A 24,319-nucleotide genomic window follows, 5' to 3' on the forward strand; every position below is an offset into this window, starting at 1 on the left:
ACCTTAATAAAATGCTCATGTAAAATTTGGTTAACAAACACCACAGAGGTACATAAGACTCAGTAAGTAAAGGCTTATCCATGCAGCTCACTACAAGTCACCAGGTAGAAAATCTTCTACAGTTTTATTTACATTTTTCTCTTATAAAGAGTATTTTTGAGATATTAAACTAGTATTCATTATTTGAATTGCAAGATGTTACTTATGCTTTTCTTCCTCAGAAAGAACATAATCTTCAAGTTCTGGGTCTGGTAAAATCAGATGAAGGATTTTATCAGTGCATTGCTGAGAATGATGTTGGAAATGCACAAGCTGGAGCCCAGTTGATCATTCTAGAGCATGGTAAGATGGGCTGAAATGTCAAAATGAAAGTAAATTGAGCAGCTAGCACCTGTCATTTCAGGATTCCTCACAATAACCTGTTGATAGAACTTTAGGTTATATAATTATAGGTATAGTTAAGGGAAAAAAAGATGTTATTTTGATTTATAATGTTTAAAGTGATCTGAAAAAATTTGGGGTAATATTGAAAAGAAATTGGTACTTTAAAAAATTGTAGCTAAGTAACATGGTTACAATAGTGTTTAGCTTCATATTCATGTTGTCTAAAATTACTGCCTAGTACCATACCAGAAATTGGGTATGAAGGTTAAGATTTAAAACAAACCAGAAATAAAATAGCTGCACTCTTATGACACAATAGAATGTTTTCAGATTTAATGGTTTTCATCTCACATTTATTTCTGCACTATTAAAAATATAAAAGTTTACTTAAGAGTAATGTTTATGTAACATAGATGCTTCCCTCAATTTTCCCAAACAGAATTAACTTGCATTTTCTGGTGATCACACAAAAGATGTTTATGATAAAATATTCTGACAATATTGAAAAACTTAGAGAAAGAGATACCCACCAGATATCAGTTTGAGTCAGTTCAGGAGGAAACTTTACCATAATTTGAATAAGAAACAAGAATTAAGCGTGCTTTAATATGAAGAATTATTATATTGGAAGAATTGGGAAAGACAGAAGAATCTCTGGAAAGAAGTGTAGAGAACACAAGTGAATATAAGACTAATAGATATGACAGGCAGCTACACTGCTAGGTCTCAGAGAATGTCCAGGAAGAAACCCCCTCCTCAGAACCTTGCTAGGATCTAGACCTTGTCAGGGAAGAAGGTATGGCCATTGTTTTCTGGATGATGGAAAAGTTGCTGTGGAAACCTGTTCAGAAACCTTAGTCTGGATGGAGAGCTATTCCTAGAGTGGCATTTCACCCAAGGCACTCTTTAAAACTCTTTAAAACTGCCTTAGGGTTTAGAGGGATTGGGATTACTCCTGGTAATAAGGCTTATCCATGTAGCTCACTACAAGTCACCAGGTAGAAAATCTTCTGCAAAGGCAAGTTTCTAAAATTAACCATAAAGGAAAAACTCTTCTGTATTATTATCATCCAGCACCTTTATTCATAAAATTGAACACATGTTAGATGACAAAGGGTTAGATACAAAGGGATCAACTTCATTTTTGCAGACCAGGTCATAAAAGCACTTGGAGCTATGAGCCATTAAACTTATAAATGGCACATAGTCCAGATTCTACTGTGTAAGAAAACTACATACATATGCATTCAGATTATGGTTTTATAAACCAATTATCTTAGAATAGTTTATAGCTTACAGAGGACATATTCATGGCAATCAGGGGTCTCAAACTCGCGGCCCGCGAGTTTTTGCGGCCCTCCTTACAACATTTTGTGGCCCGTGGCCACAAAATCAAATATGCGACTTTTATTCGGTAAGCAAATAATCGCGAATACTGCGATATTTGAAGGCCAGCCGCGGGCCACAAAATGTTGTACGGAGGGCCGCAACAATTCGCAGGCAGCAATTTGAGACCCCTGGTAGATCTTAATATTTTTATTGAAAAGGAAGATGTGCGCTTCATGTCTTATCACCAGTTTCCTATTAACATACATATGGGGGGTTCATACCTGGTGACCCGGTTACACCTGCACAGGAACTATGCCGGCTCAAGTGCTTAGGGATGCCCCTGGCCTTGCTCAGGGATCCATTGCATGCTGGGAACTGAACCTAGGCCTCTGCCAAGGCATGCACTCCCACTCTTTGAGCCCTCTTCCCTTCAAATACATTTTTATATAAAGTGTATTTAAAAACACATAAAATCCCTATATGCTATTTTGATGAAAAGCGCCCTAGTAGGTGCCTCTTGTGCTCTTTAGTATCTCTAGCTCACTGCACACACTTAAACTTAGACCTGACCCTGGTACCAGGTTCGATGTTTTTGTGTCATCTTTTTCAAGCCTCTTAGAGAAATGCACAAGCTGGGAAATTCTTTTCTAAGTAAAATACTATATCCAGTAGGCATCCTCATCAGTTTAATAGAGAAGTTTTAACTAGCATATCAACTTAAAGTGATTTTTGTGTGAGACAATAATTATATAAAGAAGTTCAGAAAAATACTGTTAATAAGAATGAAAAATAGACAGCTTCAGTATTGATAGTGAAGAGCAGGAGGCCTTGGATTGATTTGCCTCTGTTCTAGCTCCTGCTTTTCTATTTCTTTCTGTTTTTCTGTCACTCTTTCCTTACTTATCACTTAGTTGAAGGCTCTTTTCCATGTTGGCAAAATGCCCAAATATAGTTATCAAGTAAATCACTAACAGATTAGAATTAGTAAGGTAAACAAGTTTATTTCTTTTTGTTAGTGGATGTAATTTTCTTCAGTTAATTTTATGGGATTATTTATAACAGGGGCTTATTTATGTGAACAAAATAAAGGGATGTTAGTATATTTGGGGGAGTTACCCTTTTAGATTTAACTCTTAATAGTATAAAGGGTTGGTTATGTTATGAGGTCCCTAATAGACTTTCTTCAGGCTTGAATGACATAATAATTACGATGTGCATGTTTTTTTGAGACAATTCAAAAAACAGGAATTTTATATGTTAGAAAAAAATTTTTTTTTGGTTTTTGGGTCACACCCGGTAGCACTCAGGGGTTACTCCTGGCTCCATGCTCAGAAATCACCCTTGGCAGGCACGGGGGACCATATGGAATGCCGGGATTTGAACCATCCTCCTTCTGCAGGAAAGGCAAACGCCTTACCTCCTTCCTATCTCTCCGGCCCCATGTTAGAAAAATTTTTCAAGAAAAAAAATTTTTTTCAGTGACCTTGTTAGGTATGCATTAAAAATACACGGTTTACCGGAATTTCTAAAGTAAGCCTATCTGATATTATTAATGCAACTTTCTGTTTCTTGTTTAATTTGTAAGATAAATATTTACATGGAAAAGCTAAAAAAGACATAGTAGTTTATAAGATCTTATCTATACCTCTCTGGAGTTGATAGTATTATAAGGTATGCAAAAGATGTATTGCCTGCAGTGCCATTTTATAGTTTTATTTTTAAAACAATTCCCATCCCCTTTGTTGCTATGATGGTGGTGGGGACTAAGGTTCGCATACTTGACTGCCATCACTGTTCACCAGGGGTTACAGAAACTTGTTTATGTTATGCTAGAGCTCACAAACTTTTGTTTGTGTTGCTGGAGATAACTAATAAGAGTGACACTGAAATAGCACTTGGCATGTAGGTGGTACTGGGAATTAGACTAGATCTCATGCCCACAAGGAAGATACCTATACCACCACTGAGATAGCTTCAAACCCTCATAAGGAGTTTTATTATTTATTAGTAAAAATGAAGCAACACACAGTCCAGAAGGGAAGAATTCTGTCTATGATCCGGAGGTGTTGTGTAAGATGACTTGACTAATACGATTTCTAGATGTTAAGAGTGGTGGGTTAAGATGGGTCAGTATGGAAAGAGGAGGTAGTTGGAGTATCAAAAGGCAGAATAGATTAGATTGGTATTGACTTTGATCATAAACTGGAATAAGGCAATTTGGCAGTACAGATTTAATTAGAAGAAGAGAGGAAGCTGGATTTAATTAGAAGAAGGAGGAAGTCTTCTGGATTAATAGCTGTATTAAGAAATAGATATTAAAATACTGTAAAATAATTAATGATTTAACTAATACTGACTTGATTAGTCAATTATTATTAAGCATTGTTGTAGGGAAGACAGAGCTCAATTCTGTGTTTTATCTGGGGATTGGGACAGTGCTGATGGTGACAGACACAAAAGGGAAGTGACTTGAAGTGGAAGTGGACTTCTGCTTATATTTAGGACATAAAGTATGTGCAAGGTTCTGTGCCCTCACCATCCCAAAGCTGAATCATCTGAAAAAGCATCATTTCTTTGAGTTCTTAGAACGCTAAGCATGCTAAATAAGCAGGTAACCTAAATTCTCCCCAGATTACAGGAACGGTTTCTCTTTTGACATTGTGTACAAAAAAAGAGAGGTATACCATGAAAGTAAATAATATTGAAATCATTTTGTTAAAGACTAAATGTAGACTAGTTTTGGAATATTTGGGGACCAGATAGAATTGGAGCTCACACTTAATTTTCCCTGAGGCGCCATAGTGTGCTTATTAAGAGGATAAAGCAAGTGATTAGAAAAGTCATTTCAGTATAGAGAAAAATAAAGTAATCTGTAGCACTTGGAATTAAGTACCAAGTACCTCATATTTACACTGCACAGACTTCCTTAAGGCTCGAAACAATGGTGGAGAGTCACATTAACTTATATCTTACATTTCTGGGGAAATAGACAAATAAAATAATCCCTGCGGCCGGAGAGATAGCATGGAGATAAGGCGTTTGCCTTTCACGCAGGAGGTCATCGGTTTGAATCCCGGCATCCCATATGGTCCCCCCTGCCTGCCAGGAGCAATTTCTGCGCCTGGAGCCAGGAATAACCCCTGAACACTGCTGGGTGTGACCCAAAAACCACAAAAAAGAAAAATAAATAAATAAAATGCATAAAACTCAAATATTAGTCCTTTTGTAAGCTATAATTCTTTAATTAAATAAAAACATTTTTTAAATCCTTCCTCTGTTCCTGAGACACAGGGCTGAAACCCATTGTTGCTTTGGGAAGAGAGTTCAAGAGAAAAAAAATCTTATGAAAGAAAAAAGAATTCAGGATCAAGGACTTCACACTACTCCAGAAAAGAGCTCTTTAACTTCTGAGGGACTAGGGAACCACTCTCAAGACCGGCATAAATACAAATGAAATTTGGCTTCCCTAGGAAGTAGAGCCTTAAGACCTGCCTCATGCTGCAGTTGGACTGGAATAATTGAAAAATCTCACTGGCCCCAACCATGATCTTAGAACCAACTAATAAACAAAAGCTTTCACTATCAGGAGAAGGTTAGAACAGAGAGTGTTACTACAGTGGAGGCATATGTAGAAATGGTTGGTAGCTGATAAGAAAGTGTGTTGCTCACTTTAAACTTAACCCCATAGTAGCCAATAAAGAATTTGAAAACTATTGTGTGCTGAAGATATCTTCCATAACAGTGAAATTTAGATTTGGAAAGATCAGCTTTACTCTTGCACTAATGCCTTACCCTAATAAAAGAATAAATAATACAGTTTCCAAGAATAAATAGTTACTGATCCCAGTTTGCTGTTCCCAACACCGTGTTCAGCATTCACTGGTACAAGAACACTAAAAAACAACAAAAAAGCAAGGAGGAAATTTGCCCATCATCAAGAGACAAACAGCAGAACAATATTTAAGAAATCTGGGGCCAGAGAGATAGCATAGCATTGTTTGCCTTGCACACTGCCACCCGGGATGGACCCGGCATCCCAAGTGGTCCCCGAGCCTGCCAGGAGTGATTTCAGAGTGCAGAGCCAGGAGTAACACCTGAGTGCCACCAGGTATGCCCATGCCCCCCCCTCCAAAAATTTTTAATAAATCCATATTTTTCCTTTTTAAAAGACAAATTTACTTACCATTGGTTTATAATACTATGTGGTTTCACTTGCATAATTCCATGACTCACCACACCAGTGTCACCTTCAAAATTTTGGTGCTGTCGCATCAAAATGAGCACCTTGACCCCTTTATCCATCTCCTCTTCTGCTTTGCTTCTACTCACACCATATTTTTTATGCTTTTTGGGGGGAGGGAGTAAGAGACACAGGTATTAAAACTATCAAATATGTAATTCAAATTGTTAGTAGTATAGGGTGTAAAGGATTTATTGGAAAAGATTCATAATATGCTTGAACAGATGCGGAAATTTGACAGTGAGGAAGAGATAAAAGCCATTGAAGATGGTTTGATTGTATTCAGAAGATGAAAGGCTTCACTACCATAGGAAGGAAACTATAAAACATACTAAAAACATGGTATCAGATATGAAACGTCCGTTCAAACTGATCACTATATTCAGTTGTCAAAATAATATAAATTATTTAAACCTTAAAAAATAGAGGGAGGATCTAATAGCCTCTTGGAGGGAAGGGTTTGCCACACCTGGCAATGCTCTGGGCTTACTCCTGTCTCTCCACTCAGGGATCACTCTTGTCAGTGCTCAAGGGCCTTAGGAGCATTTTAAATAGGATATAGCAGATGGTGTAAAGTAAGTGAGTTGGGTGCCGGAGTAATACCATAGTGGATAGGGCATTTGCTTTGCCCATGGTTGATCAGATTTGATCCCTAGCATCCCCCAAGCCTGCCAGGAGTGAGCACTGCTGGGTGTGGCCTGAAAAACAACAACCAAAAATAGTGAGTTGGAATCTTAGAGAGTAAAGGGAACAAGAATAGAACAAAGCAAATATTTCTATAGATACAAGATTTTAATTTTTTCTAATGAATGAGTTTGCACTCTAGATCCAACCTCGAAAGCCCCAATTAGATTAAAAACAACAAATAATGAATAATAACTGGCAGCAAAGTAAAATAAAGTCAAGTACTGAAGACCAAGCATAATGAGAAAATATTGAAGGCAGTTATAGTAGATACAAAGACATACCCATAAAGGAATAAAAAATAAGGAAACTATAGCAGATAAGATAACTATTAAAAATAGTACTAGCTGGAAGACAATTGAAAAACACTTGTGAAGTTCTGAAAGAAAATGTCAACCTAAATTATATACCCTGCAAAACTTACCTTTCAAAAGGGAGAGTGAAACAAAGACTTTCAGAGCCCAAACTGAAATAATGCCTTGTCAGCAGTCCTGTTACAAAGAATGTTACAGGAGAGATTGCTAAGAGGCAGCAGTTTGCTTTGTGACAAATTCGAGGAACTTCCCAAAGAAATAAATCAGGCATAGTCTTTCTTCTTTAAAAGAAAATAAAACACTTTATTTTACTTATAATCATTTTATAAAAGATCTGTGACCATTTCAATGGATCTGCAAACTTTAAATGTTTATTTAGACTGTGAATCGAACACTGTGCCTCTATAGTATGAAATTGGCCATACCAATCAAACAACCTTGGCTGGTTCTGTAAGTCTTTATTTACAAAACAGCAAGGGTCCAGCTTGCTAACCTCTAGTAGAAAAAAAATTAGTTCATAACATAATAAATTAAAATGTGTGACAGTGGAGCCAGAGCAGAGTGATAGTACAGTAGGTAGGGACTTTGCCTTGAATGCAGCTGACATGAGCAATCCGGGTTCTCTACCTGGCAACACATATGGTCCCCTGAGCCCTGCAGGAGTGATCCTTAAGCACAGAGCCGTGACTAAGCCTTGAGCATAGCTCGGTGTGGCCTGAAAACCAAAAAATAAAAATAAAATGCCTGGCAGAAAAATTATTGTAGAATTGAAATCTTTTGTAAGATTTCCATGTCACATAACAAGTTGATAGACCATGATAAATTAAAGACTACATATTAAGAATATAAAAGCCACTTAAAATAGAGTTTAGATTAAGTGAATAGTGAAAATACAATTCTAGTCATCTCAAAATAGGAGCAAAAACTAAATGGGATAAAGAAACACAGTTACTAGGTGGTATATTTAAATCCATAACAGTAAGTCACATTAAGGTAAAGGATTCTGGACTGCAGAACAGGTCTCAATACATGTAAGAGGATCTAAGTTATCCAAAGTATTAGGAGACCTTTCCAGTAGCATTCCTGGGCCTGTGACTACTCCCATCAGTACCACCACCCCATGGGCTGGTGATATGTTGCCACCAGGTCCTTTGTTTCTGGGGCCTCCCAGGCTATATCCTGCAGCATTTTTTTAAATCTCAGTGTCATTAAATCAGAATTCAGTAACATGCCTAGAAAGTCCTCAAATATTTTGAAATTAAACACCCTACAAAATGATTTGTAAAGGAACAAATCACAGGAAATTAGAAACTATTATGAACTGAAGATGTAACTCATCAAAATTTTCACAATTTAAATTCGTCAGCTACTTTGACAGCTAAAGTAGTATCTTGAGGGAAGCTCTTGAAAACTCCAGTAAAAGGAAATTAAATAGGAAGCATTCAGAAAATGCAAATTATAACAAATATATGAATTGAAAACAAAAATGAAATCAAGAGCTGTTTCTTTAAAATATTGATTAGGGTATGTTTAACTAGACTGATTAAAGGAAACACAGAAGTATAAATTAACAATATAGGAAATAAAAGACTAGGCATGGCCACATACTCTGTTGACTTCAAGAATGTTTGAAGGAATATTATAAACAAATTATTGCTAGTAAATGTGACAAGGAAGGCAATAGGGCTGATTTTGTTTTGGAGGCAAAATACCAGTTTCAGTGTGTTTAATATGGGTAATAGCCAAAAAATAAGACAAAGAATTTTAGAAAAGGGAATTTGAAATCTGCCAGAGGTTAAGAAAGAGTAAAGCAAGAAAGTGGGTTTTTTCTTAGATAATTAATATTTATCCAAATTCTTGTTTTGCTATTAATGAAGATAGTTAGGTATAGTTTTATTTTCTTATCTATAAAGGATACTCTGTCCCTATTGTTGAAAATCAAAGCTCTTTTATATCTTTTCAGTTACAGGGTTACAAAGAGTTCATATTATCTACCTCTTTCTCTGTCTTAAGAGAAAAAATGCCTTGTTATCCACCTTAGTTCTAAATAGCCTCTGAAGTCTTTTGATAACAATGTTTTAATATATTTTCTTTCTAATGATCAGAAGCTCATTCTTGTTTCTGCTTTAAACTACTATTATTTTCTGTAGACTGAAATTTAATGTCTTATTTTTATTTTAAAAATAGCAAGGGCTGGGGTGATGGCTCAGCAGTAGGGCCTTTGCCTTGCACACAGCTGACTCAGGACAGACCCTAGTTTGATCTCCTGGCGTCCCATATGGTCCCCCAAGCCAGGAGCGATTTCTGAGTACATAGCCAGCGGTTAACCCCCAAGTGCTACCGGGTGTGGCCCAAAAACAAAACAACATTTTTAAAGTGTTTTCTTTTCAAGCAAGTAAGGAAGTAAGTTTAAGATTAGTACCTCCTGAACTATGGAAGGCTCCCTTTCTCTCACCCTTTTTTTTCTGTCCTCTTAAAATCTCTTCTGAATAGGGGCTGGAGCGGTGGTGCAGGCGGTAAGGTATCTGCCTTGCAAGCACTAGCCTAGGATGGACCGAGGTTTGATCCCCTGGCATCCCATATGGTCCCCCAAGCCAGGAGTGATTTCTGAGCACATAGCCAGGAGTAACCCCTCAGTGTCATTGGTTGTGGCTGAAAAACCAAAACAAACAAACAAAAATCTTCTGAATAAAAAAGTGAATTTAAATAACAAGAATTTCCTTACTGTTTTTTCCTTCTTAGCAAGCCTACTTATTTCATTGACTTACAGTAAAACTCCTGATTTTACAATATAGAGGCTGGTGTGATAGCACAGCAGTAGGGTGTTTGCCTTGCATGCTGTTGACCCAGGACAGACCGGGTTTGATTCCCAGCATCCCATGTGGTCCCCTGAGCCTGCCATGGTGATTTCTGAGTGCAGAGCAAGGAGTGACCTCTGAGTGCTGCCAGGTATGGCCCAAAAACAAACAAACAAACAAAACAAAAAAGCCCTAAAATCTTGAATCACCATTTTTGGCATATAATTTAAAATATATGATAGCCTAAGAATCTAGAGAAAGAAGCTTATATTGCAGAATAGCACTTTACAGTTTCTGAATGTCTGATAGAGGAAAAAGTGAGAATTGAAAGGACTGTTCTTTACATGATATATCAGCAGTCAGTAGGTGATTCAGAAAGAAATTGTATACTTACTTTAAAATAGCAAAATCTAGTCTGAAGAAAGTTTAAATTGAAACTATAAAAAGATTGAAAGGTAATGGGCTAAGGGAAGGTCAACAGGCTGAAGCTCATACATTTAATACTGGAACCCCAAGTTTGAACCCAGCCCAGGAACAGTGAGCTGTGGGTAACCCCTGATCACCATTCAGTGTAATCAGAAAGCAAAAGGTTGAAATAGGAGGGGGTGGAACAATAGCACAATGGGTAGGGTGCTTGCCTTGCATGCTGCCAACCCTGTGTGGAGCCCCCAAAATTAAAAGAAATTTAAAAAAGATTGAAATAGGATAGGTCTGTCTATTTTATTAATATAAAAAAGTATTTTTAAGTAAAAAATACAGATGAGAACATTGGTATGTTAGGGAGTAAGAATCTAAATAGTCTAGATATGGGACATACTTTAAGAAAGAGAAACAAGTAGGAACAGTTATCACTAGAATTACAGAACTTCAGCATTTTGAATATAAAAGGAAGTCGACATTAAGTGGTAAAATAACTTAAGTGTTGTAGAATTCACAGTTGATCAAACATAAAGATGGTTTATAAATATGATAGGTGTTTCTTGTTAGCAAAGATATAACATCAATAAGGTGTCATTTTTACCTATCAACTAATATTTTCAGCTTTTTAATGCATATTAAAAATATAATGTCTGGGGCCCGGAGAGATAGCACAGCGGCGTTTGCCTTGCAAGCAGCCGATCCAGGAACAAAGGTGGTTGGTTCGAATCCCGGTGTCCCATATGGTCTCCCCGTGCCTGCCAGGAGCTATTTCTGAGCAGACAGCCAGGAGTAACCCCTGAGCAACGTCGGGTGTAGCCCAAAATACCAAAAAAAAAAAAATATATATATATATAATGTCTGGCTATAATATTATAGTCTTGAAAAAATCTGTAAATTGTTAACATCATTTACTAAAACCATTTTGACAATTATATCTTAAAAATTAATGATACAATCTACTAATTACTCTGTTAGGATTTTTTTAAAAATAATCAAAGACTTGGGGAATGACTATTAACATTATTCATAATTTAAAAAAGAGGAGATAGTGGCAAAGAATAGGGAGTGATTAAATATCCCAAAATAGAAGTAGTTAAAATAACTATTGCCATACCTCTTGGAAGAAATGTATGTGGCTATTAACGAGTATGACTTTGAATCGTTTTAACAATATCAGGAAAATCCAGGGATATAATCACAACTAGAAAACAAAATATCAAAACTATCTGTACCAAGTAATCTGAACTTAACTTTTAAAATGGTGTGCAAGGGCCAGAGATAGATAGATACAGTGGGTAGGACACTTTTCTTGCATTCTGCTGACCTGGTTTTGATTTCCTGAAACCCCATATTGTCCCCTGAGCCCTGCGAGGAGTGATCCCTACCTACACACAGAGCCAGGAATAAGCCCTGAGCACCATCCAGTGTAGCTCCAAAAAATTTTTATTTTGTACACATATGTTTAGAAATCTCCAAGCCAAAATATAAATAATGGTAATCTTTAGGTAGCATTAATTTCTGTTTTATAAAATACTCATAAATTATTTCTATAATCAGTAAGGTTTTTTCTTATTTTAACCTACCAGAAAAGACTCCAAACTTGGGGCTGGAGAGATAGCATGGAGGTAAGGTGTTTGCCTTTCATGCAGAAGGTCATTGGTTCAAATCCCGGCATCTCATTTGGTTCTCCGAGTCTGCCAGGAGCGATTTCTGAGCATGGAGCCAGAAGTAACACCTGAGCACTGCCGGGTATGACCCAAAAACCAAAAAAAAAAAAAAAAAAAAGACTCCAAACTCATCCTTTTGAGGATTGTCTATAAAAAACGCTGAAAAAAATTTGTTACTGACAGTTTTCTTCACCAGAAACTTGCACTCTGTTGCAGGTAATTAGAGTAGATTTAATAGATATTACTGATTTCTTTTGCTTGGTAGGACAAGAACTGAAAATTGAGCTGTGTGAAAAAGGAAAGATGGAAACTCACCCATTTTAGACCCTTTTTCCTTATTTATTAGCCTTATAATAATTCCCAAGAGTAAAATAAAATGTACTTTTTACATTCTCAAATATGCTTGACCATGAAGCTCTTGCTTTAAAAGTGAATCATTATTGAAATATTAATATTTCAATATTTCATTGGCAAAGTTTAGAAAGCTTTGACGTAAAGATAATTCAAATGAAAATAGACAAGATTAATTGACAAATGGTATCTCACTAGTCAAATTCAGCCAGTTCTATGTTAGTTGTAAATGATCACACTGGACAAGAACTGGGTACGGAAAAGAGGTAAAGTGATATGCATGATACTCCTTCAATAATAATATTGCAATCTACAGGGTCTAAAAGGAAAAAAGGGAGAGAGGGAGAGAGAAGGAAATCGTCTGCCATAGAGGTTAGGCAGAGGGGAGGGCAGAGAAAGTGTAGAGGAAAACTTCTGGAGACATCAGTGGCAGGAAATATGCTCTGGTGAAGGGTGTTGGACATTGTATGACTGAAACTCAATCATGAACAATTTTGTAACTGTCTGACAGTGACTCAGTTAAAGAATTTATTTAACTAAATAATGAAAAGAAAAAAGTCAGCTTCCTGATTTTTTGAGTAAAGTAATAATTGGATTACATGTGTGACTTGATCAGAAATATTTTGGACATTTTTGGCACACAGTCTTATTTTTGTAGAAGGAATTTTCTGAATCCCACCTGAAATGAAACTAAATTAGCCTTCAGCCTCCTGGCTGGTGCTCAGTTGCTTTGACCAGCCCACAGTTGGCCTGACTTCTAATTGGACAGCAGCATCCCCCACCCCCCCCCCACACACATCCCTTTTTCCTTTCTCTTACCAGTTGGAGACTCCCAAGCAGTGCACAGGGGGCCCAGGAGCTCTTCTGATGATATTCTGCCAACTAGTCTATATGGTTCAATATCAAACCTACTAGTAAGTTTTATTCAATAAGGCCCAGTAAGACCACCAGCACCACCTTGGCAGTAGTTGAGGATATTTAAAGGACTACGTACAGAGGAAGTGTTCAGGGGTCTCGTGACACCAGGGATCAGATTCTGACTATTGTAAATAGTGCTGCAGTGAAAATGGGAGTGCAGATGCCTTTACAGCATTGTGCTTTTGGGCCTCCAGAGTATATTGCTTAGTCATATAGGAGCTCAGTTTCCAGTTTTTTGTTTGTTTGTTTTTGGTTTTGGTTTTTCGGGCCACACCCGTTTGATGCTCAGGGATTACTCCTGGGTAAGCGCTCAGAAATTGCCCCTGGCTTGGGGGGACCATATGGGACGCCGGGGGATGGAACCACAGCCCTTCCTTGGCTAGCGCTTGCAAGGCAGACACCTTACCTCTAGCACCACCTCGCCGGCCCCAGTTTCCAGTTTTTTGAGGAATGTCCATATATTGTTTTCCAAAAAGGCTGGACCAGTCGGCATTCCCACCATCAGTAAAGGAGAGTACCTTTCACTCTGCATCCATGCCAGCACTGATTGTTCTTTTTCTTTTTGATAAGTGCTAATCTCTATCATGAAAAATGATATCTTGTTGTTTTAACTTGCACCTACCTAATGAATGATGTGGAGAATTTTTTGATGTGTCTTTTGGCCATCTATATTTCTTTTTTGAGAAAATTTCAGTTCATCTTTCCTCCCCATTTTTAGATGTGGTAGGATTTCTTGTTAATCTCTACGAGTGCCTTATATATCTTTAAAAAAAATCCCTTATCAGATGGATATTAGGTAAATAATTTCTCCCATTCCATGGGCAGTCTTTGTATCCTGGTTATCATTTCCTTTGATGTTCAGAAGTCTCAATTCAATGCAGTCCCATTTGTTTATCTTTGGTTCCACTTGCTTAGTCACTAGTGAAGATGACTTTAATTTCAATGTCATGGAGAGTTCTTCCTACATTTTCCTCTGTGTTTCTTACGGATTTAGATATGTTATCAAGGTCTTTAATCCATTTTGATTTGACTTGTACACAGCATTAAAGAGAAATCTGAATTCAGTTTATTCATGTAACAGGCCATATTCCCAGCACCACTTGTTGAAGAGGCTTTCCTTGCTCTACTTCATATTTCTTGCTTCTTTATCAAAGATTAATTGATCATACACTTGCCTCAAGATATTCATATCTATTCCATTGATCTGAGGGTCTGTCTTTATTTTAGTATCATGCTGTTTATTTACTACAGCTTTGTAGTACAGTTTGAAGTTGAGGAAAGTAATATCTCATGTCTTCTTTTTTCCAAGGATTGCTTTAGCTACTGGGGAAGGATTGTTTATTGTTCCATATAAATTTTAGTAGTGTTCGATTTATTTCTTTGAAAAATGACTTGAGTATCCATATAGGGACTACATTGAAACTACAATAGTTTGGGGAGTATTGCGATTTTATTGAGTTTGTTAATTCTCCCTAATAGTTATTTTTTTTAGGGGCTGGAGAGATAGCACAGCAAGAGGGGGTTTGCCTTGCATGCAGCCAACCCGGGACAGATCTGGGTTTGACTCCCAGCATTCCATATAGCCCCCCAAAACTGTCAGGAGTGATATCTGAGCAAGAGCCAGAAGTAACGCCCGAGTACCACCAGATATGGTCCAAAAAACAAAACAAACAAAACCCCCACAAATAACCCACTGATATATAAATTATGGCAGATAAATTATAGGTTAAGAGTTGTAAGGATTAAAGTAAAATGTGATTTTATTCATCAGTTTTATTAGTCTTCCTTCCTGTCAGTTTGAATTTAAAAATAGACTCCAGAATTATCTTATAAAACTGAAATATCAAAATAAAGTATGTTTTTGTTCCCCTGTGCATTGTTCATACCATCCCTCATAATTGTCAGTTTTAGCTTTAACAAGGAAAGTTGGGTTGGTGAAAAGGGAGTAACAGGAACTTGTTTTTAGTGAAGGAAATTCAAACCATACCTACTCATTAAATGATTTCTAGGATATTATGGTCATAGTAGATAAGGTTACATATTGACCAATTCCCTTTCAAATGATAGAAGCACTTGTAAAAAATTCCATATAATGTCTGGGGTAAATACTGAATAATAAAGTTCTGGAATAAGTGACTAATATCTTGGCATTATTAAAAATTGGCTTGATAGCAGGATATTGTTAGTCATTAGTGGAATATTTTAGATCTGAGCACTAGGATTTATCACATTGGTGTTGATTTTAATCAGTTATATTTTGCTTTATATAGCAGTAATCATAGTTTTAAGATAATGTTAAATCAAGACCATTAAATTCTTAATGATGAAGAATCTTATAAGATAACAAGAAAGTAACATGTACAGATTCTTATATAGCATTAACTTTCTGACTAATTGGGTTAGGTACTAAACTTGGTGATTTTTATTTCCTGATTTTTTTTTATCAAATTCATTTGCTTTAGAAATATACACATTAAGATTTATTTCAGAAAACATTGTATATATAATGAATTATAGTGTTTAGACAAATTAAGATATTACCAGTTAATTATGTTTTCTGCCATAATGTGTATAACAAAACAGATGTGGTAATAATTTGACATCTTAGCTTCTTGCCCTAAACTGTGGATAGAGGAAGTAGTTAAGCTCTCTGAGCTTATAGTATACAGGTAAACTATAATCTGTATACACTATAGCTCTGAGGGCCAATTATGGAGCTTTAAATGTAAGGCATTTCATAAGTAGTAACTATGCTATAAATTTAGAGTAATAGTAATTTGAAAGTATGCTCATAGCAAAACTCACTAGAAGTGCCATAGATAGCAGCAAATTAAAATTAAAACAGATGATTAACTTCATGAAACGTTTTCAGGATTTTTTTAAAGTAGAAATTAAAAACCCACTTAATAGTCAATAATGCCAAGTTTCAAAACAAGAAAATCTCATGTGCAATTACAAAGTATCTGAAATGGACTGCTACTTTTTTTTTGTTTGTTTGTTTGTTTTTGGGGGGGGTCACACCTGGCAGCGCTCAGGGGTGACTCCTGGCTCTATGCTCAGAAATCGCTCCTGACAGGCTCAGAAGACCATATGGGATGCTAGGAATCAAACCACCATTCTTCTGCATGCAAGGCAAATGCCCTATCTCCATGCTATCTTTACCGCGGCCCCTACATCAACACATTCTATGTACTATATGAAATTCTATTCTATTCATTATCCTAACCTAGAGGGGATAAGACAGTGAGCAAGCAGGCATGAGCTCTGTTCTCTATATGCAATTAAAATGTTTGTAATTAAGGTGTTTAAAGATATTAATTTAAAAAAGCATTAAAACAGATGAAAATAGTTGTAGCCTTTATGCTTTGGGGGGGGGTTGGGTTTTTGGGGTCACACCCTGCATTGCTCAGGGATTACTCCTGGCTCTATGCTCAGAAATCGCTTCTGGCAGGCTCAGGGGACCATATGGGATGCCAATATTCGAACCACAGACCTGCTGCATGAAAGGCAAATGCCTTACCTCCATGCTATCTCTCTGGCCCCAGACTTTATGCTTAATAAATAATAATAATGGCCTGATGAAGAATTCTTAACCATATCATGAGAATTTTTTAAATAGGATAGAGAGGACCTCTATGATGTGATATCTGAGACATGAAGTATTAGAAAACACCACTGTTGTGTTTTATTCTTATACAATCAGATATCAACTTTTGTTATGTTTTGATTTTTTGGGTTTTGGACCACACCTGATGATGCTCAGGACTTAATCTTTTCTTTTCACTTCGGGTTCACTCTTGATGAGCTCTGGGGACCAAATGGGGTAACAGGGCCAGGCATATACAAGGCAAGTACCCTACCTGCTGTAATATGTCCCTCTGTTCCATGCATACAAATCTTATATGCAGAAATGAAATAATGTTTTTGTCTCTTTACTGAATAGTATGTTGATATTTTTGCTCTTTACTGAACATATTGTGAGCATGTCCATAGTAAAGCTTAATTTTTCAAACACATCAGACTAGATAAAAGACTTGTGTTTTTCCATTTGTGGAAGAGAGCCCAGTCCCATAGCATCCAAGACTTACTCCTGGTTTTGTGCACAGTGATGATTCCCTCCTGGCAGGACTTGGGGGACAATATGGATTTTTTTTTAATTTAAAATAATCCAATGGTTTTGTTGGAAATTATTTAAAAAGAAAAGAAATACCAAAAATATTAAGATAAGGGAGAAAAGATTTTTAGTTTTACACTACATATTTCTCAAACATAGGGTCTGATCTTGTTTAGATTAAGAAAGTTGTCCTTGCTACACCAATTACAGTCTCTGATGTTTATAAGTTAAATGAAATCTGCAAATTACCTTTCTGGAGAGAGATAAGGATTTAGAGATTATCAGAAAGTAAGTCTGGATTTAAAGTTGATGCTATTATTTTGCGATGAAGAATCCATTATGCAGTGCTAAAACACCATAAGGAAGATAATATGTCTGAATATCTTTTAATTGGTAACTATATTTGAGATGCTAAATTATACAATAATGTCATTCTTGGCAGACTATCATTTGGGTCTAAAAGATATTACTGGCAATCTGGCTGCTTATAAATTTGATGTCATATAATCTCAATGCTAGATCAGTATGTTATTTTTAATCTTAGGTTATAATGTTAGCATAAAAATAGCTGGCAGTAATATATGCTTATGAAATCACAAGAAATAAGAGTGTAATATAATTGTACCTTCACTTTAAAATGATTTTCTTTAGTATTAGCACTTTAAGTGCTACTACTGCCCCATAATTATTATAGTATTTCCTATTATTTTAGCTGTATGAATATTTTTAAAAAACTGTTTGACACCAGAGGGTCAGAGGGATAGTATGGTAGGTAGGTAGGGTGTTTGCCCTGCACCTTGGAGTTGATCTGTGTTCAATCCCCAGTCTCCCTTATTGTCCCCAATTCCCCGCAGGAGTTGTACCTGAGTGCAGTCAGGAGTAACCTCCTGAGCATTGTTGAGTTTGGGCCCCAAACCAACCTTTGTTTACTACCAGAATTACTCTTGATAATTACTACCTGAGCATAATTACACATAATAATATGTACCTACCTCAAATGATAAAGGAAATGTGAGATACTGTTTAGGTAGAACCCAGAATGATGATCATTTTCTCTTACTTTTTAGAGATTGAGTTCAGTTACATTCCTTTCCAAATCTGAAGTTATAGTATCTAGTAGATTTGTTAATAAAGTTCTTGGTTATAAAGATCAGGCTATTAGTTTCTCTATTGTTACTTAAACAATGTTCCTTCCTCCCTCCATCCCTCTCTACCACCTTCCCTCTCATTCTTTCTCCCTCCCTTGCTCTCTTTCTTTTCTTTTTTTTTTTCAATATGAAATCCTAGGGATTGAATCTGGATCGGTTCCATTTGCAAGGCAAACACACTGCTATCCCCTCCTCTTACTAATACTTTTTACATAGTCTGAGGAAATAACTCGGACCTGCTTGAATTTTACCATCTTAATCTTTAAACATGTTAATGTTATTCATCTTTTTTCTGAGCCTTAAAAAATAGGTCATGGTGAGAATTAATCTGGGCCAGAGTGATAATACAGCAGGTAGGTTCTTTTCCTATCACCCCATCACAACAAGGAGTGATCCTGAGCGCAGAGCCAGGAGTAAACCCTTAGCACTGCTGGGTGTGACCCAAAAACCAGAAAGGAAAAAAGAAAAGCCAGTCTTCCCTTTTTACTAGTCTAAATGGGTAATTAGCAGAAATACCTTTATACTTTCTGCCTTTCCTCTGGGTGTTGGCACCTCATTGAAGAGATAGCATTTTAGGTTGAGGATGAAAGAGAGCAGCTCCCTCCACAGGGCTCACTGCTGTCATGGGTGCGTCATCAGCCGATGGCACACCTTTTTTTATGAGTGCGATTAATATCAGGAAAAAGTCTGATGACTTCCTTTAAACTGCAACACCTCTCCTACACACAAGAAAGGGAGTATTTTGTGTTTATTTTATAACTTCCTCCAATTGTTCATATAAATATTTTATTAAGTTACCAGTTCACTGTAAGGACTGCTTATCAGAAAACACCATAACCGAATTCTGCAAGAGAATAATTTCCTCTGATTAGAAAGAACTAGCCAGATTACTTCTTCTGCCTTTGGGACCTAGTTCCTCTGAAAAGGAATTTGAAAGTCTGTGAGTTCTTTGACACTGCTCTTACTTTGACAACTCTTACTCTCTTGCTTTGATTGAGTATATTTACTTATTGGAGTGGAGGAGCTTCATCTGGCATTGCTAGGGCTTAGTCCTGATTAGGCTCACTACTGCCAGTGCTTGAGGTATTGAATCAAAGTCACCCACATTCAAGACAAGCAATTCTACCTTCTACTGTTTCTAAAACTCAAAATAATGTCTTTTGTCAAACTATTTTTGTCAGTTTCTGTTCATATTTTTTTAAAAAACCACTGTGTTCAGTAGTGTTTTTTTTTAAAAACCACTGTGTATCATTATGTACACAATATTTGAATAACTGAAAATTTTCACTTTTCAGTGTATTCTCTTACAACCAGGAAAATGTCTTTCTTTCAGCATATTATCATGTTACAGGATTGTAACATCATTACATCATTGAATGATCCCTTTTAAAAAGAACCATATATCCCTTTAGATCCAGAAAAACTTTTATACTGTTATGTCTTTTATTATATTCTAGCTGTTTATTTTCTTATTTTCACTTAAGTTTTTCTTTTTATGTGCCACTTTTTGTCCTTGAATATTGTTCTGGTAGAATACTTAGAATTATTTTATTTTACACAAGAAGTTCGAATTAATTCGACTTTCCTCCCTCTTTGGGAGGAAAATTTCCAGCACCCCCTGGTTGTATCTTATTCTATTATCAGCCACGTAGGATCACTCCCCAGGGGTGTGGTGATCATGAACTGCATTACATAAACAATTTTTGCTTTATTTGAGTTCAGTTTAATTTTATGTTGATGTTTTCCAAATAAACTTTAAATTTTAGTTCGTTCATTTTTCAATTACCAGGTTTTCTTATTGTAAACATGGGGAAATTTACCTTTAAACTCTTCCTTGCCAGAACTGAAACTGTAAATTTCTCCTGCCTATAGTTTTACGGTACTAGCTTACTCCTATTTAATGGTAGTCGAATCCTGAACGTCTTTTAAAGTTTTCTCTTCTTTGCTGATATATTCAGACTCTTAGAGTATTATTTATCCATCGAATTCTTCTAACCTCTCCCCTGATTTTTTTTAATTGCTGATGATGCATTAGATTGTATATACCTATCTTTACCCCTATTTGTCTGTTATTGACCTATATAGGGTCAATTCATAAAAGTTTATCCTAAGTAGACTTTTTAGGAAAAGTTTTAAGTCAAATATAAAACCAAGGCAGTGTGTAACTCACATGGACTATGAGGAAAGAGAGTCAGCTGACTCACATATTCTAAATATAATTATTTAATTACCCATCTGTTTTCTCATGTCTAATCTATCTGCTCATTTGAAAATTATTTTTTCTCTGCCATATTTGGATGTAATTTTCTCCTGTTTTGTTATTTTTACATTTTTTGGTCATATCCAGCAATGCTCAGGTGTTATTCCTAGTTCTGAACTTAGAAATAACTCCTGGCAGTGCTTAGGGACCATAGGATGCCAGGGTTCAAAGCTGGGTCTGCTGTGTGCAAGGCAGTTGCCCTACCTCTGTACAATTGCTCCATTCCCGATTTTCTCTAGTCTCTTGTTTTCACCAGCTTCTTGAAAAAAGAATTCCTCAACAATGACTTCTCAAAAAAAGAATTCTTGAAAAAGAATTCCTCAATAACGTTAATATTTAGGTTGACATATGTTTATATTTAAGTAGTTTTTCCTCTAATTTCAAGAGGTTTAGTTTGGAAGAGTAGGGGTATGTTTAATCCATCTCGATTCAATTTAACTTGCTTTCAGTTTACAAAATATATTTTTTATTGCTCTGGTGATAGTAAATCAATATTGATCCATTTTTTTTGTTTTTAGTTTTTTATTTGTTGTTGTTGTTTTGTTGTGCTTAGGGCTTATTTCTGGCCCTGCATTTGGGGATTACTCCTGGTAGGCCTCAGAGGAGAATATGCAGTCCAAGTTGTTTATATGTAAAGCAAGTACCTTGCCCACTGTGCTGTATCTCCAGCTCTAACCTATTGAGTTTTATGGTGGTTAAATTGATTTACACGGTGAGTTAATAAAATTTACTTTTTATATGGAACATCCAAAATGCATTAGTCATCATAGCAACACAATAAAATAGATGTCACTCTTATTTGTAAACTTAAGAAAATAAAGTTAAAAAACATAAAGTAAACTTCCCAAGATCACACAGCTGATGAGTATGTTGGAGCCAGGTTATGAGCCTGATATGACTAAGTGACAGTTTTAAACATGACTGTGGGTGTCTTTTATTTCACCAAATTTAATGAACTTCAGTTCCTCAGAACTTTAAATTGTATCGCATAAATATGATAAAATGCTCATAAAACTGCTCACAAGAATTAGTCGTCTTCTACAAAGACCAATTCTTATGTTTCTTTCAAGGCCCCATTTAAAATGCTTCAGTGATATAGAAAAGCACATTTCCTTTTTGTTTCATATTTTATTTATTTGATATTATTTCCTTCTAGAACTTCTGAATTCTACTTTAAATGAATGAAGTCATTTGATACATTTCATTTCTTCCCTGTTAAGATAAAAGATCACTGGGGAAAAGACTTGTGTCTATTGTCACTTATATAATTTATTTTCATTATCCATAGCATTGACCAATATATACCAGTTCAATAAATATTATTAATAAATAATGTGTATTTGTTCCATTTAACTTTATCTCTTATTTATAAATACAACCTTTTAAATTAATTCGTACATCAGGGTTGTTGACTGATAAATATATGTGTGGATTTTATTTCAATATAAATAGGAATCTTGAGCATGTCTGTCTTAGCCCTACATTCAAATTAATATTTATAACTATTCAAGAATGGCAAATAGTTTTAGATTTAATTAGATAAAGGATTTTCCTTATACTGGAATTAATAAAAGTAGATGAATTTGCATGAAAAGTTCAAGGCAATTTAAAATATTTGGGAATCCTGTGTATGCTAAAGATTTTGTTATCTCCTTTCAGAAGTTAAATAATGCAGGTCACAATATGAACTTTATCACTAAACCTTCCAATCTACTGGTGAACAGAAATTTACTCTGGGCCAAAGCATTGGTAGATAAAGTATTTATATTGTGTGTGTAACCCTCAGGGTTGATTCCTGGGATGGATGGAAGGATGGATGGATGGATGGATGGATGGATGGATGGATGGATGGATGGATGGATGGATGGATGGATGGGTGGGTGGGTGGGTGGGTGGGTAGGTGGGTGGGTGAGTGGATGGGTGGAAGGATGGATGAATGAATGGGTGGATGAAAGATACATACATACACACATACATACATAGTTAATAGCTACTTGGTGATAGGTGATCCTTACTTTAAAAATGAAACCTGCCTTTGCCAAAACTTTCCTCTAACCTTCACTTTGAACTCGAATCTCTAAGTCTCAAAATTATTAGCTCTCTTACCTGGGACATACAAGACAATAGAATAGAGCAGGTTTGCTCTTCAAGCCCATGTTGTCTCTTGAACACATACCTTACTTGCTTGTCTCTGTGTCTCTTTACTTGCTTTTTCTACTCTGGAGATGCTCATATTCTTTCTCGAACACATACTGCCTCTCCCCTCACATCTTTCTAATTAAGTTTAAATAAAATTGATAATACTTTTTTTTAAAATAGTGCAGCATATGCAGTAGAAGTCTTATCTGTTTCTTATAAGAGCCCCCTGAAAGGAGATACTTAAAAACCAGATTGTGACATGAGTGAGGGAATCTAAGCCCAAATCATAATCATTGTTTGACATTTTCTTTCTGCATCAAATTGTTTAAAATCCTTTATTATTGTATATTAAATTTATAAGTTGTGGTGCAATGTATTAGTTTGGAGAAAGGAGACAATTTTTTTTCTTATACTTCTCACCTAAAAGTTTCTGTGAAATTTTTTGAGAGACACCATTGGGAACAGTCAGTAGATGGCCTTGAGTTCATTGCGACTGTTACATATTTTTCAGATGAATGCTAATATAATCACTACTAAATAGCTCTTCACAGATGAAACATTTTAACTATATAACTTTGTCCAAAAGCGTAATTATTTATTTGGGGGGGGGGCACACCTGGTGACACTCAGGGGCTACCCCTGGCTATGTGCTCAGAAATCACTCCTGGGGACCATATGGGATGCCGGGGGATTGAACCACCGTCCGTCCTAGGCTAGCGCTGGCAAGGCAGATGCCTTACAGCTCCGTGCCACCATTCCAGCCCCCAAAAGCCTAATTATTTTTAAATATCTGTATAAGTTCAGTATAGGAAAGTTAAACTCTGAGTAGTTTAACTGGATCAAAAATTTTATACTTAACTTTGGAGGTTACTGTTCCTTTTCAGAATAAATTAACTGCCTTTTTAAAATCAGCAAGGCACCTCAACGAGTTGTACCCAAGTCTAGTACCCTCCCTTAAGCCACACACACCAGAGACTATATCACCTGCTTTAGATTATTGGCAACTCGAGGCTACTACATAATATAGATGCCAAGATGCTATTTACCTTTGATTATAGTGACAACAGTCTATATTCTTTGGTATGTTTCTTTATTTGGAGAGTTTCTTAAAATTGGAACTTTTAATCTTATAGAGAATGTAAGAAAGAACTGGGACAATATATAGGGAGAGCTACCTTTAAATACTTGAAAATAGCCTGTGATTCTTTATTTATATCTAAGAATTTTATCTATGACATAAGTTTTTAAATCTGTTTACATGAGACATTTTTCAAAAATGTTTCATGAGAACTTTAGAATTTTGACTTTTTTTTTTTTGTTTTGTTTTTGGGCCACACTCGGCAGTGCTCAGGGGTTACTCCTGGCTGTCTGCTCAGAAATAGCTCCTGGCAGGCACGGGGGACCATATGGGACACCAGGATTCGAACCAGCCACGTTAGATCCTGGATCAGCTGCTTGCAAGGCAAACACCACTGTGCTATCTCTCCAGCCCTGAATTTTTACATTTTTATGTTACAAAATAAAGCTCTTGCATACTTTTTACACAACTTCAT

At 36.1% G+C, this 24,319-nt stretch overlaps 1 protein-coding gene across 1 annotated transcript in view; it reads left to right on the forward strand.

Moving 5' to 3' along the window:
- NEO1 (neogenin 1) overlaps positions 1 to 24,319 on the forward strand; it is a 198,761-nt gene that overhangs the window by 97,981 nt on the left and 76,461 nt on the right. Inside the window, 1 exon segment of the mRNA XM_049777588.1 lies at positions 222 to 342. Coding sequence (XP_049633545.1) covers positions 222 to 342 — 121 coding nt within the window.

Source organism: Suncus etruscus, chromosome 1 (genome assembly GCF_024139225.1).
Source record: "Suncus etruscus isolate mSunEtr1 chromosome 1, mSunEtr1.pri.cur, whole genome shotgun sequence".
Lineage (NCBI taxonomy): Eukaryota > Metazoa > Chordata > Mammalia > Eulipotyphla > Soricidae > Suncus > Suncus etruscus.